This window comes from Mirounga leonina, unplaced genomic scaffold (assembly GCF_011800145.1).
Source record: "Mirounga leonina isolate KUSES-001 unplaced genomic scaffold, KU_Mleo_1.0 Mir_176, whole genome shotgun sequence".
Classification (NCBI taxonomy): Eukaryota; Metazoa; Chordata; class Mammalia; order Carnivora; family Phocidae; genus Mirounga; species Mirounga leonina.
In genome coordinates, this window is record NW_023270454.1 from 33,063,633 (window position 1) to 33,079,845 (window position 16,213).

General features: G+C 40.6%; 1 protein-coding gene across 2 annotated transcripts in view; it reads left to right on the forward strand.

Moving 5' to 3' along the window:
- The window catches only part of TMEM154 (transmembrane protein 154), a 42,907-nt gene extending 26,970 nt beyond the window's left edge, over window positions 1-15,937 (forward strand). Inside the window, exons 6-7 of one of the 2 annotated variants that reach the window (XM_035022890.1) lie at window positions 1,296-1,353; window positions 11,058-11,282. In XM_035022890.1, coding sequence (XP_034878781.1) covers window positions 1,296-1,353; window positions 11,058-11,073 — 74 coding nt within the window. In that variant the 3' untranslated portion in view covers window positions 11,074-11,282. Of the gene's footprint in view, window positions 1-1,295; window positions 1,354-11,057 lie in introns of both variants that reach the window. The other variant, XM_035022889.1, reaches the window with a different exon arrangement.
- The last annotated feature ends 276 nt before the right edge of the window (window positions 15,938-16,213 follow it).

Genomic DNA, 16,213 nt, shown 5'->3' on the forward strand with positions numbered 1-16,213 from the left:
ATAACTACTCTATTATACAGCACAGATCTAGAACATTTCCATCATATAGAAAGTTCTATTGGACAACACCAATATAGTAGTATTATAAATATTCCCATGAACTTGTTGATATCTGGCAGTAATTGTATGTGTTCTTTACTTTTCATTGAATCAATGTTCAGATTTAAAAATGATATTAGCTGTTTTTTTTCCTTTTTAAAGTTCCGTTTAAAAAGTCAATAAGTTATTTTAATGCTCGGATTAAATTAATAAGATCCAGTATTTATATTATCATATCATTCGTATTTTTCACATTCGTCTTTAAAAAATACTCTGGGGTCTGTCAGATTCAACAATAGTGAAGTCCAAATCCAGAGACCTGTTATTAGAATTACTGTACCAGAGACTTATCAACATAAGCTTTCCAGAAGATTAGAACCATTCAATGAACTTGTATACTTTTGAACAGAACCATTTTTCATAGCCCAGTATGGAGGAAAGAATGGCTCTGTAGAACATTTAAGGATAGGGGCGGGTCACTGAGATAATCCTGAAGGTAGTTTCATTTTGTTATTTTTAGTTTATAAAATATACCTACATAATAGAATTTGGAAAATGCAAAAAAAAAAAAAGTAGAAAGAAGAAAAGAATATACCACCCAAAGATAACCTCTCTTAATCATTTGCCATATTTCCTTTTGTGCCTGGGATCATTGTAATACAAAATCAGGATCCTATTACACTCACTAAACCAGAAACCTAGAAAAAGGCCTTTCTTTTTAACAACCATAGCAAACAGTTATTTTGACACATACGTGATGGAGCCGATGGATTTTGTTTTTCCTTAAAAATAAGTGGGGCCTAATAGGAGGGAACTCTGACGACTTTAAGAAGGTTAGTTGTTCCTCACTTTACCTGCTGCTTTTTGATGGGGCATCCTGACTGAAATCATTCTGCAGGCACGTCAGGACTCCGGTAAAGCTATTTTATTCCAGTGTCTAACCTGCAACATGCAGGTTCTAGCTTTTGAGCAACAGTGCGGTTCTTCAGGGCCTGAATAACCAAGCAGTGATGAATTGTGCCCTTTCCAACAGGACCAGAGGCATGTTGAAGTCTTGTATCTGTGCTTCTGATGCTTTTTCCATTTCAAGAGCCTTGCCATCATTAATCTTTTAACCTCTGGAACTCCCTAGTGAGGCCATTTCTGCACAAGTAACCATACAGATCAGGGAAATGTGATGCTCAAATGTAAGAGTTTTGTGGATAGAAAATAGAATTTTGGTGACTAACAATGAGTTTGCTTTTTTTCTGTCCTAGCGGACTGTGAATGTTTACCTACTTTAAAGGAAGAAAAAGAATCAAACCACAACCCAAGGTACTTCTAGTTTCCGCTATTGATGAGAGGTGTGTGGGGGAGGAGAGGGGAGACCACAGTAGAGCCCTTTTGCTTATCGTCTCTGTGCCTGTAGATTTTATGTGACAATTTACATGGGTATATGTGTGTGTCATGTGGAGAAAAGAAAGTGTGAGTTATGGCAAAGAGGAAAATGTAAAGTAAATATCCTAGTGACTCCATCTTTAGAAGTGGATTAGTATTGGCATTTTTCTTGCGCTTCTAAAGAGACACTGTTGTGTCGGCTTCCATTTTAGTCATAAAACTGTGATTATAACAAACTAGAGGTTTGTTTAGCTTGGATGAAGAGATGTTTGGTAAGGAAAACAGATGGAAGTGGCCATCTTAAAGGGGATAACTGTAAATAAGACTGAGCAAAATGAACATATTAAAAAAAAAACAAAAAAACCCAAAACCCCACCTGGATTGGATTGTTTGTTTAGGAGAGAAATTAAATGAGAATTTGATAAACATATTCCATCCTACCACTAGGTGGCTCTGCCTGATAGAAGATTTTGGCGTCTAGGGCTTGGCGTTATTCAGCACACCATAATCTTGTTTAAATGTTGTTCTCTTTTGTGAGGATGGAAATGACCAGGTTTGGGGTGTTTTTGATCAGAGAATTGTTTGGTCAGGACGCGAGAAGTGTCACAGGAGAAAGGATTGATGATGCAGCAGCTCGGGGACTTGTCCCACAGGGCGGCACGGTGATTTGGGGGGCGCCAAGTTGTTGGTAGGGGTGACTCAGAGGGGATCGGGGAGCAGAGAACGTGACTGAGCCCGTGACTGAGACTGTACACTTCTGTGGGAATAAATAGAAGAAACTTTCAGAGCAGGATAAACACTCCCTCCGTGTTAACCAAAGTTCCTGTGCCAGTCATCTTAAATGTTTCCAGAATGCAGTCACTTGTCACTGGGCAGTCCCTGAGGCTGGAGCATCACAGGGGAAGACTGATAGTCGATAGTGAGGCAGTCAGATGTTTGTCTTCTGAACCCTTATTCTGCACCTTTCCCTCAACCTCATCTGAGAGGTGGTCACCCCACATCTCACACATCAGGCCCCCACAGTCCTACTGAGGCAATCCTCAGCTTTGACGTGGAAATTCACTTCATATTGAAGATTTCAGTCATTATTATCTCTCCAGGTATCTGCATGTTAAAAATTCATCACTGGCTCAGAAAAGATTCTATACTATTTAAATGAGATGCCAGATATTAACAAGCAGACGAAAGAAAAGAAAATGTTAGGGGGAGTATCACGAAGGAAATGACAAAGGAGTATTCTCTCCACATTTTAATCTTACCTAAAATTGAGTCATTGTGTATGTTCAGTGTGGGGCTCACCCACATCACCACTGAAACCCTATAAATACCTTGTTAGTGTGTCTCTGACCGGCACCCTCAACTGATGCGAAACATCGTGGTTTTTATGTACCTGCCTCTTGATCTTTGAAATTATTGGCAACATAGAAGAAACTGAATGTTAGAGGATTGTATGGTTGTGAAAGCATCTTAGAAATCACATTTTCTGAAATATTGAAAGATTAGTCTTGGTAATAAGCTCGAGCTCACTTCTGCCTGTACGACAAAAAGGCTTAACGTATTTGGAGGGCTGCTTTATGCTAAACTATTGTTTTTAAGGTGCATGTCTACATTCCTGCATTGGTCCAGAACAATCTGGCTTCAATTCACAGGATGACAGTCTTGCTTCACCCCGTTCCCTCTCAGTGAAGCCGGCACCGGCTTATGGAACCAACAGTGGCAAGTCCCAAGGCTTTGGTACTATAGGTACTTTCTGATTACTCAGAGAGCAATTACTCAGAGTACAAGATTGTAAAGCAAATCTAGTTTTTAGTCACTAAAAACTCAGAAAGATACAAAGCACTTGGAACAAAGCCTGCCACAGAATAAACTCTCAAGAAGTATTGGTATTATTATTATTTTTAAAGGTTTTATTTATTTATTTGTCAGAGAGAAAGAGAGAGAGAGAGAGAGAGCGCACGAGCAGGGGGAGTGGCAGGCAGAGATGGAAGCGGGCTCCCCGCTGAGCAGGAGCCTGGCAGGAACTGGATCCCAGGACCCCAAGATCTTGAACTGAGCCAAAGGCAGACACTTAACCCACAGAGCCACCCAGACATCCCTGGTATTATTAGTAGTAACTTAAAATTGATATACATAAATTCACTGCCTCTTGGGCTAAGGAGCCCGGGTCCAAGGGCCCAGGCACATCCATATTAGTGGATGGGGCATTAAAAAAAAAAAGGCTTTCTATTTTAGAGCAGTTTCAGGTGTACAGCAAAATGAGCAGAAATTACAGAGAGTTCCCATATACTCCCAACCCCCACACACGCACAGCCTCCTAGACTATTGGAGTCCCACACCAGGGGGGTACATTGGTTACAATCAGCTAACGTACGTTGACACATCATTATCCCCAAAGTTCCCCATTGGCTTTTACGTCTGCGACTCATCCTTCCTCTACCATTCAAGTAGTGTGCAGGGGAACGCAATGCTTCAGAAAGTGCATAACAGTCACTGGAGAGTGAGCTTAGTAGAAAACACACGTCTCGATCCTCTTGCTACATTAAGACTTCCAGAACCCATTTAAAGGGTTCAATCCTTCTTGATGCTAGAAAGACACCCTTACACGGAACCTCTGTTATATATAAAGTCCATGTGCTTCTGGAAAAAGGACTCAATCTGGTCACCACCCTGCCCTTAATGCACCGCACCGGGTGTGAAGACTTTTCTCATTAGGGTCCATAGTCTCAGGTCTTGCAGGTCTTTTCCCGCATATCCCATTGGCCAGCCATTGTTCATTACTTTGCCCTGTCCTCATGGAATGGACATTTTCCTTTATGCTATGGAATCTAACATTTAGCACAGGACTTTCATAAGGGCCAGAGACATACAAAGCACTCTGGGAAATTTATACTATGGTTTTCATGTTTTTAGAAAATCAATAAGGAAATTATCTTTCTTTTTTTTTTTTTTTAAAGATTTTATTTATTTATTTGACAGAGAGAAACACAGCAAGAGAGGGAACACAAGCAGGGGGAGTGGGAGAGGGAGAAGCAGGCTTCCCCGTGGAGCAGGGAGCCCGATGTGGGGCTCAATCCCAGGACCCTGGGATCATGACCCGAGCGGAAGGCAGACGCTTAACGACTGAGCCACCCAGGTGCCCCGGAAATTCTCTTTCTTGAAGGAATTGTGGAGGAGGGGGAATTTGACGTTATTTCCTACCTTAGCATTTTCCCCCAATTCTTGTCTGCTACGGGTGAGGCATTGTGAGAGTAGCGGCGGAAGAGTGGTGTTGGTGGCATAGTGTCCAGGGGGTATGGCGGGGCAGTGGGAGGTGGGGAGAGGTCTGCCCTGGAGGTGAAGAGAATCTCATCAGTGCGTTGTTAAACTTTGCCAGCACTTGGTGATAACAGAAAGCAGATCTGCTGAGTTGGTTTTATTATTGTTTAAATTTTCGGTAAAGAATGCGTTCCCTTATTGTCTACCCCAACCCTTCCAGCACCTTCCTGAATGCTGCTAGATAGTTGTACCCACATGAAGGATAGAATCCCTTTCATCGCAGTGCTTAAGGTCTAGGCAGCCTGTCCCTTCTTCCCGAGGCCTTTATAGTTGGACAATTTCCTGCAAGTGCAGTGTTTGTCTCTGCAAGCTTAGATGAATAACCACAGAAAAGGAATCGCAAATATTAGCCAAGTGTCCATCTTCTTTCCCTTTATGCCAATTGGCCGCAGTGATGAGTTTATATTGAGAAATAGCATTGGGGAAGACAAGGGGAAAAATCGATTTGGTTCCATCCAAGTGGATTTAGAATTTTGAAAACACATTTATAACAAAAAATAATAAGACATTTATACAGCATTTTATACATACCAGAAGCCTAGTACTATCACCTAGGAAGTTAGCTAGTCGGGGTAAATAACAGCATACCTGTTCTGGTTTTGTAATAATTCTATTGTTTACTTTATGATTCATGTCTGAGCTCAATGACATAAAAATGGATCACTTCAATATTTCTCAGGAAAATCCAGGTTAGTTTAACAAAGAATTTTGTGAATTTCTTCCTGTTTCTGCTCTTCTCTGTCTTTTTTTTTTTTTTTTTTTTGAAAAGTATGATTGTTGATGTAGTTTTACAAAATATATTTACTGAACACCCAATATGTGCCTGGCGTGGTCCACATCATGCCAGTTCAACCAGTTAAAATGAAATAATCTGTATGAGTAAACCTGGAATCAGAGAGGTTAAGTGACTTGTCCAATTTACACAAGTTTATGACAAAACTCAATGTATCTTTTAAAACTACATTTTCATTTACTTTTATTAATTGGTTAAGATAAGAGATATTCCACAAATTAAAAGACAAATTAGAGATTAAAAAATAGAAGGGACACTCAGCAGCAAGGAAGGCAGCCACCATGAGGCTAATACATGACAGTATCTGGTGGATGACGTATCCATCACCTCGTGCAGTCATTGACAAGACTGAACCATTAATTGTGAGAAAACAGCAGGTTCGGTGAACTGTTTTGGCCTTTCCACTCAAGTAAATCTTTGTGGCCACTTCTGGTTATTTTCTTTATGAGTTTCTTTCCTTTTTTCCTTTCTAGTCTCTCAAAAGTCCTTTAAAACGCAACAAGTATTCAATAGGAAGTATGTTGAGTGGCAACTGGTTTCCCTCAAATCTGAGCTCTGTTTTATGAGGGATACAAAGTAACATATGAGGGGCACAAAGTAACCGCTTATAATCCTGCAGGATGATAACCTCAAATAACATTGTTGAAATGCAGGTGTGTGTGTGCACGTGCATGTGTGCGTGCGCGTGTGCATGTGGTGGTGAGGGAAGATGTATTAAATTTAATAAACCACGGCATTGCTTGAAGAGTGGCCCAGATTATGTCTGCCGTGGTCATGATCTATGTGTGTTGGATGAATTTTAGGCCCGGCTGTGATGTTAGCCAGATGTGTGACCTCTATAATTCCCCCCGCGGGGGCCAGGCCCCTTTCGGGAAGGAGAAGGGAGGTTATACTGATGAAGAGAAAGGGAGCATGATCGAATTGTTACGTGACTTTGTGCTATACTGAGCTCTGCGTTGCCCCAAGTTACGGAGCATCATGACATGAGAAAGGTTTGATTCAGGCTTATTGCCATCTTCGGAGCTAGGGAACGTTGGCCGTGGTCACACGGAGGGAGCGCTAGAAGATAAACTGGTCAGGAGACCAAACGAGGCTGATCTGCTCCCGCCTGCGACCCGGGGGCAGTTAGGAAACGAGGTGTTCAGAGTGGCCTCTGTCCTCGTTTCGCTGCTGGCGCGAACCATGAGAGACGATGGACTCTGAAAAACAAACAGGGTTCTGGAGGGGAGGGGGTTGGGAGGATGGGTTAGCCTGGTGGTGGGTATTGGGGAGGGCACATTCTGCATGGAGCACTGGGTGTTATGCACAAAACAATGAATCATGGAACACTTCATCTAAAACTAATGATGTAATGCATGGGGATTAACATAAGAAAAAAAAAATAAAAATAAATAAAAAATAAATAAAAAATAAAAAATAAACACTTTCTTAAAAATCATAAGATGATGCTTTGTCATCAGTTCAATTTGTTTTTACAGTTTGTAGGCCTGTCACTATAAAGGCTTTTGGGGAAGCTGTCCCACATGCTTAAAATATCTCTGTAACACTTGGAGAAAAATTGCTGGCTAATGCCACTGTCACCGGCCAGACGCCGGAGCCGCCAGAATTAACACGGAGGCAGGCACAGAGGTTTGAGGCAGGACCCCTGAGTTTATTTGTTGCGATCGTGGGGCAGTTTGCCAAGGTATTTTTCATTGGAAACTCTAGGATTTGCCAGCGTTAAACACGCCCGGGCTTCCTTGATCAGTTCGCAGAGATGACAGCAGGGAACACGTCTAACTAAATGAAGGGATGTGCGAGCGAAAGAGAATGCCTCCAGGCTCAGGTGGGGGCCAGATCCCGGGGCGCGGACTTCCTCCCAGGGAAAACGGGCATGTGAGAGTTGCGACACTAGGCATGACCCGGTGCCCCACAGCTGCAGCAACTGGGGTCTGCTTTGGGAGCGTCTTGTGTGGCAGGCCCCGTGCCCTGCTCACCGATCCCAGCGCTGAGTGGAGCAGTGAGTGCCGCCTGTGAGCTCCCGGGCTCTTTGGTGCTCGCAGGGAACAGTTTGGGTTGGTGAGCCTTCCCAATGCCCGTAGGGTGTTCTCCACGGACCCCCTGTAAGTACTTTCTCCTCGGAAATGGAAAGTGTGTTTTTGGAAGATGGTTTCTGAAAGCCTTTGGATGTTTGAAGCCGTGTTGAGCCAACAAACATTTGCTTGCATAGAATCTGCAAAATCAGAAGAACCTACGGTCATGGGTTTGTATGTCAGGCCGGTAGTGTGACTCATTCTTTTTTTTTTTTTTTTTTAAGATTTTATTTATTTATTTGACGGAGAGAGAGAGAGCAAAAGGAAGGGGAGCGGCAGGGGGAGGGAGAGGGAGAAGCAGGCTTTCTGAGGAGCAGGGAGCCCGACGTGGGACTCGATCCTAGGACCCTGGGATCGTGACCTGAGCGGAAGGCAGCCGCTTAACCAACTGAGCCACCCAGGCGCCCCTCACTTACTCTTTACAACAACCCTATAAAGTGCATGGCATTGTTATGTATGTTTTGCGGGTGGGAGGAAGACAGAAAACTTAGGCCAAGAAAGGTGCCCTTGCCCAAGGTCACCCAGCAAGGAAGTGGCTGAGCCCTGATTCAAGCTCTGGCCATCTGACGCTGTGCTCTTACCTACCATGTAGAAGAACCTCTGGTAGCACATCCAACACATGCACGACCATAAACGCAACGCGAGCCGCGAAATACCGAGGCATAAACTTAACCAAAAAAATGCATGGCGTAATGTAAAAAGAAATTGTTCAGTTTTATGGAGGGACATAAAAGATTCTTAAAAATAGACAGAGACATACTGTACTCCTGAAAGACTCCACATTGTAATGATTAAAATTTAGAGTTGTCTCATGCTTTAGATTAAAATAGACTCCAAATAAGTTTAAATGTTGAAAAAAGAAAAAAAGTCCAGAAAAAATGTAGATAAATATTATTATAACTTTAAGGTGGGGATGGGTCGAAAGCATGCCACACAAGTTAAAAACCGTATCAGAAAAGCACAGATGTACAGATGCCCGGGTGGCTCAGTCGGTTAAGCATCCAGCTCTTGATTTTGGCTCAGGTCTTGATCTCAGGGTTGTGGGATGGAGCCCCACGCGGGGCTCCATGCTCAGCGGGGAGTCTGCTAGAGAGTCTCTCTCTCCCTTTCCATCTGCCCCTCCTCCCCCACTCGCACACACTCTCACTCTCTAAAATAAACAAATCTTTTTTAAAAAAGCATAGATTTGAGCTACATTAAAAACTCAAAATTTCTCTACTTCAAAAAACACAATAAATAGAATCAGAAGGAAGAGGAAAACTGGGGAAAAGCATTTGCAAAATATATATATAATGAACAAAAATTATCATTCTTAATACATGAACCAATAAAAAGATAATAGTCCCATTTTAAATATGAGTAAAAATTATCAATAAGGAATTTAGCAAAAGAAGAAGTCAAAATTACCAATAGAGCTTTAAAAAAAATGTTTACTTCTCTTAGAAATCATTAAAAAGTAAAGGTAAATATGATACTATTTTCACCTACTGGATCAATAAAAAACGAGAATAATACTATCCAGTATTGGAAAGGATGTGGGGAAAGGAAATCTCCCTAAAGAAAGTGTGGGGAGGAAGGTAAACTGTGCAAAATGTCTAGGGAAGGGGGTAATTTGACAATGGGCTGTTCAAGCTTTAAAATGGCATACATTTTAACCTGGCAATTCCTCTTCTAGGTATGTTTAGGCAAAGGTAACAATTGGAAGTGTGCAAAGATTTTTTAATACTAAATAAAAACTAAAAATCAGAAATAGTCTACATGTTTAACCATAAGGATATAGTTTAAAAAAATGGTTTTTGGTCTGGTGACACAATGGAAGTCTCTGTAGCCACTAAAAAGATATGGTATATTTATTAGCAAGGAATGATGTCTGTATGTGAATGAAGGTGAGAAAAGCAAATTATAGCATGAAATGCATCATATGATCCCATTTTTGTACCAAAAAAAAAATGTATATCATCATCAAAAGAAGGAAGTTGGGAAGAGTACACACCAAGATATTAACTGTGGTAAGATTGTTAGTATTTTTGTTTTGCTTATTTGTATTTATTTTTTCAACAAAGACTACGGATTGGTTTTATAATACTTTAAAAAATCACTTCTATTTGGACAGCTGGATGCAGATCAGTGCTGTAGACAAAAGAGGGCTTGCGCCCGTAGCTATCCAGCTTTGTGTTATATTCTGCTTAGGGTGGCTGAAATCTCAAGGTAAGGCCGCAGAAGGAAAGAGACTTATGTGCTATAGAGATGAACTCCTAGATCTTAGAAATAATATCCTGCTACCACCCAATTTCCAGGAAATGGAAACTCCTTGCCCAGTTTAAGAGTAGTTCAGGGTCACTGAAGTGAAGGAGTGGTTACATCTGCTCTTTGGCTGAAAAATGTCTTAATTTTCCTTCCATCAGCTTTCCATTTCAAATAAGTTTTGCCACGGAAGTTGTCTTTTATTCACAACTGTCCGCCTCCTCTTTTCCCATCGATTGCCCATCCTTAATCACAGCTTCTTCCCTCCGTCTTCACGACACAAACACAAACACATAACCGGACACACAATGTCTCCCCTCTCCTTCCATGGATAGATCTATTTATCTATCAGATTGCTTCAGTCTTTTTGGAAACACATGCTGTTTCCCTGAGCAGGAGAGCTCTGAAATAGGAGTCAGAAGAATCTAGTCGGTTGCAGACTATCGACGCCTGTGAGTGAAGAAGATACGAGGTTCTGTTGGTTATTATCATTCAGGCCCTTTCTTGGAGACAAAGGTCACTTCGAGTAGGGATGTTCTGGAACTTGAGCGATGGGGCACAAAACTGAAAGAAGAAGCGGGAGGAGAGGTAGAGTGGCCTGCTTTCCAGGAGATGGGGGTGGAGGCACAGCCTCACTGGGGAAAAGCTGCAGAGCCAGATATGTGGCCAAGATAGCCAAGTTAGGAACAAAAGCACAAGTTAGCCAGCCAGCGCAGTCATGTCCCAATCCGATGCCCATGATCTATGTCTCCTCACACCCCGAGGTGCCTAATGATTGGATTCTAAATGACAGCGAGAAGGTGCCTCCAGATCCTTTGTGGATATGAGCAAATTGGGCTTTTGAAAACTCGCCAGGACCACAAACTCCTGAGAAAAAAACAACACATGGAAATTTTTGTAAAAAAAGCAATTTGGCATCGATTCATAGAGAATGGGATTAGATTTAATTAAAGAGGGGAACCCCCAACTCCATCTGGTTCTCTCCACATCAGCACTAGGGAGGGATATTAGAGCAAGAGCTAGGGATTATTTCTTGGCTTTCATGGATTTCCTCCTCAGGGATCAAATATAAATTCCAAACCAACCTTTGTTTCAGAAATCGTAAGCTGGACACTCTGGGCTGCCTGACTGTTTATGTTTTCTTGAGTCACCTCCATAGTGGAGTGACCAGCTCTCAGTAGCTTCTTGGAAATACACGATTGTTCTGTTTTTTACAGTGACAATGAATCCTGAAGCTGAATGGTGCTAATGTTTTCCAAGAGAAGCGGCCCGGGAGGGAGCCCGCCGAGCCTGCCAACAGAGGATGAAGAGGATGCGAATTTAATTAATTTCAAATCAACATAGACACAAGAACCTTTTGCTGTTTCTTCCAACGCCCACTCTTCCTAATGATGGCATCACCTGTCCTTGGAAGAATGCACGATTGAGAAGCACCAGGAAGAGGCTTGGCTGCCGTCCAGGGTGGCCTCTGAGAAAAGGAGGAGCCATGTGGTTTTCACCTCTCATCAGGGCCACTTCCCTTCTCTGGGCCAACCTTTATGCTGCCTGTATTCATTCTGGCCAGCTCTCTAGGTCTTTGTTATCTTTCTGCTTCATTCCTTGGAGTTTAAATCAGGAAGCTGTTTCATATATGGCTTCCTTCGGGGCCACCTTATTACCTAATTAGCTCTGGATAATTTCCTCTGATTAGTCAAGTCCTCTGATAGGTCATCTGCATTCGGCAGGAACTTTCCTCCAGGCGAGTTACATCATGGAAAAGACAGAAAACAAAGCGAGTGTTTCACCCTACACGTCATCCCCAGGGGCTCGGTAAACTCATCTACCTGCCCAGGAGGTATACTGAGAGAGTCCACCTGCCCAAGGAGATGCTGTTTGGTGCCTTGTGGACTCTGAGTTGGCCAGACCCCTTGGGACCTTCTCGGAGGAACAGGAATCTTCAATGAGAGAGCAAAGTGATTTCCTTCTCAGCTAAAATCACCTGCTTGTTCACATTTCCCAAAGCTCATTCTTGCTCTCACCACACCTCCCTTACCCATGGTATGTGAATAGGACATGTGCACAGGGGGATCGGCTGTCAACCTTCTATGTTTCTGAGATCTTTACAGTCATTTGAAACAAACAGAATAGGAATAGGAAACACCTGCGTGTGTAGCAGATTTCACTCAGTGCACTTTCTTGTCAAGCTGGGACAAGCCTCGCGTCCTACTCAACGCAGCTCTCCAGGAGGCCACTATCAGTCCATCAGAGAGGACATTCTCTGCCGTATTTGGTGACACCCTTTACAAGAAGCAATGGTGCAGAGTGCAGAAGGGCCTGCTTATCATTCCCATTCACGTAAAATCAATCCTCATTTCATCCTGAATTTTCTACTCCCAACCTTTAAAGCAATCTAGTACATTGGGAGTCCTCAGGTCTTCTACAACGGCTGATGTTTTATTCCAGGAAAGAAGTAAATAATGAAAACTTTATTTATTTTCCTCTTTACATATAAACTGAGGGGAGATGAGATTCACCAAACATTTGCTGCTGAATTTGGGGTCTTGAAAGGCTGCCTTAATGTGTAACAAAAACTGCCCTTCTCCTCCCTTTTGGATCCTTCTGGCATACTCGCCTTCTGAACTGTGCCCACAGTTTTAAAGGCGGAGTTCCAAAGCCAGGGAGATCTTTCCACACAATGAAAGAAAACTATCTGGTTGTGTTTAACCACTGCTATCCTGCTATCCTGAGACCTCATAGAGCTTTGGTAAAAGAGTGTTCATGGTATATAATTTCAACAGATTTGTCTGTCATAGTCTTCTTAGCACATCCTAATATGACATTTTTGTTTTCACTTCTGTTCTGCACATTCATATTCCACTTGTGGTCCACAATGACTCCCAGATATTTATGCCAAAATTGCCATTTTCTGAATCATCTTTTCTGCCTGTTTTGTTACTTTGTTTCTTCTCAACATTTTGACTCTCAGGAGAGTCTCAGATTGCTTCTTTCTCTCCCCAGGTATCCAAGATTTTTGGTGAATACTGAGGCTTGTAAATTTTATCCAAGACTATCAAATAATGTGACTTTAGAAGTTTAGAGACCTAGGGGCACCTGGGTGGCTCAGTTGGTTAAGCGACTGCCTTCGGCTCAGGTCATGATCCTGGAGTCCCTGGATCGAGTCCCGCATCGGGCTCCCTGCTCGGCGGGGGGTCTGCTTCGTCCTCTGACCCTATCCCCTCTCATGTGTTCTCTCTCTCTCATTCTCTCTCTCTCAAATAAATAAATAAAATCTTTAAAAAAAAAAAAGAAGTTTAGAGACCTAGAAGGGGTCTTGGAATCTTATTTTGATGAAACAATATTTTATGATACGATAAAAATATTCTCACTCGGTATTTAAAATCATGTCAAATTCCAGAAGAAGCAAGTTTCAGCAGCATGTCATTCAATTTATGTCTGAAAAATGTACTAACCTCTATAATTGCACAGTATAGAAAGCATTTTTTTAAAGGTAGTTTTTTCTGGCAAGATATATGAACCAAAGCAGTGAAGGGTCAATCCTAGCACCCTATATCTTGTATTACTGTTCAATCAATAGGTATCATATATTTATGATAATTTTAAGACTTGCTTTTAAACTCAAAGTTAATTTTATGTTTCAGATTATTGTTTGTAAACATCTAACTAATTTTCTCTTAATTGGGTAGCCAATCAGAACAAAATCTGACTTTGGAATATTTTAAAGATATGTAAGTGTCACTGCATTTTTTGTACATTTTAAGCAAACCAGGTTAACAATATTGTTGAGTCAAACTTCTCAGGAAACTTGTTTTAATAAATATGTAAGAATATCAACCTGTTACTCTTAACTCAGTAATGTGACTCCTCCTTCTGGGGAGCTCACTGGTATCCAAACACAGGGATGCAGCATGGATCAAACTTCATATCCATGGTGGAGGGTGGGGGGAGGCAAATGCCTCTAACAATGTAAATGGATGCTTTAAAAATACTTTTGTCTATTTTTAAATTTTGGTTGTTTAAAATATCAATTCGCACCATCTCTGGAAGGAGGCCCCTATCATGAGTAAACAGAAAATATAGACTTTAGTTTCAATTTCTGTCAGAATTCATACGAGTTCTGAATGTACTGGAGTGATAAGACACAGTTACATATTAGGAAGACACTGCTGAAATTCCCATTGTGGGGAAAACATTGAAACTTTATGCTAAATTTACCCATGCTATGTTTTTACACTCAGAAGATACTCAGGATGAATTCTGGGGTTCCACTTAACAGGTTCAACAGGAAGGCCAGAGTAGCTTCACTCATAGATTACATTTCTTCAATCTTAAAGTAACCAGGGGAGTCACTATGTAATAGTGTGGACTGGAATTAGTCAAAGTGGTTATTAATTATTATAATCCAAACAATGAATTGCCTAAATTTGTTTGTTTGTCTGAGCAGCTCTTTGATATTACCTTGGAACTCTCCCATCTGATACCAAAATTTTATTTTCCTCTTAGTCCTTTTGGGGGTGGCTATTTGTAGATACGCAGTGGGTTTTTTGGTTTCTTTTGGGTTTTGCCCTATTACCTTTTCTAAAAAACATGTCATATTCACAGAATAGTGATCCATACAGTTATATAAAATAAAACTTTTTAAAATCGATTCTATAGATACTCTAAGCTCTTTTTGAAATATTTTAAGAAGTTAAATTTCTAAACCAAAGTACATCCAGTAACATGAAGACTTTAATTTCAGTGCTGTACAAGTTTAGAAATACAACACTGAACTGTTTAAGGCAACCAAAGGTGAATGGATTCTCTTCAGTTGGACTTCAGGTGTAGAGGGCTCAGGTAATCATGTTCCTCACTTCCCATCACAGTATCATCTCTGGCCTTTGGTACTTTATAAATAAGTAATTGGACCTTTTACAAAAAGCATATTCTTCACATTTTTCACTTCTTTGGTCTGCATGGCAAGAATTAAATGAATGATACATAGAAACTACAAATAGTAAGCAACATTTTTTTCAGTGTAGATATCAGTGGTGAGTAATCACCATATTACTCTGACTTAGGTGAAACCCCTGAAATTGTAAATAACATCAAGAACTTAGGGAAACTCTTTGTGTTTAATAAATGTCAGCTTTCAGAAAGAGCGGATAATGTGGTTTGCCAACAAGTTAAAAAATAATCTGGTAGGTCGTTAGTAATTTAGCATGTATGTATCTTGTTTTTAAAGTTAAGTGAAAATAATGTAAAAAACTACTTTATTAGATGCTCTCATTTTTCAAGCAGTATGAAGTATTTCCTCAGAAGGTCAGTAAGATCATCAGATGTTGTAGAAATTCTACCTTCCAATGTAGAAATTCTACCTTGGAAGCCTCATGTGAGAAAGGGCCCCATCACTACTGATTAAGAACTGATTTGCAGAACTACTCAAGTTGTTTTTTTTGTTTTTCTTTTTGTTCGTTTTCAGAGAGGAAGGGGAGAGGGGAGGGGCGGAGGGAGAGGGAGAGAGAGAATCCCAAGCAGGCTCCATGCCCAGCAGGGAGCCCAGCATGGAGTTTGACCTCACAACCCTGAGATCACGACCTGAGCTGAAATCAAAAGTTGGTGGCTCAACCAACTGAGCCATCCAGGCGCCCCACAACTACTAAAGTTTTAAGACTGATTAAAGGTTTTAGGGTTTTTTCTCTTGCCTTGTATGCTGAGAATCATATATATAATAATATTTTTCCTTTACAGCTTATGGCTTTAGAAATATCAGATATACATGTGTATATGTATAAATTGCTCTATTCTCAGCTGCATGATTTTTTATAAAAAAAAAATGAGCGAGTCCATACCAGTTTGTATGCTATATTGTTCAATCAGCAGTGATCGACTTAAAAGCATTTCTAAATTTAATTGAAAAATAAAGCACTGTAAGATAGGAGTAAAGAATATCTTTGACTTTAGTTTCTATGTAATTAATGTATATTAACATTTAAAATAAATGTTTATTTGAAGGTAAGGTATTTGTTTACTAAAAATGTTGTTGTAAAGGGGTGAATTAAACATCTTTTAAAGGAAAATTCTTTTAATTTAACTTCTGTGACTATGAAAAAGAAGGATTGTTACCTTTGATAATTATGCTCTTTTGATCCATATACCTTTTTAAATAAATGAAGCAATGCCAATTTTAAAAGTTCTTATAGGATTGAAACTGCTTTATACAAAATTATCTACCCTAAAAATTAATTGGATTTTCTACATATCTAAAAGATATTATAACACATTCTTGTCTTTTTTCTTTGCAAAATATTTTTAAATTGAGAAATGAAATTTTAATTGTCTATGGAATGTAATTTTTAGAAGTATTTTTAGTAAAAATAGAAAAATCTCAGAGCTG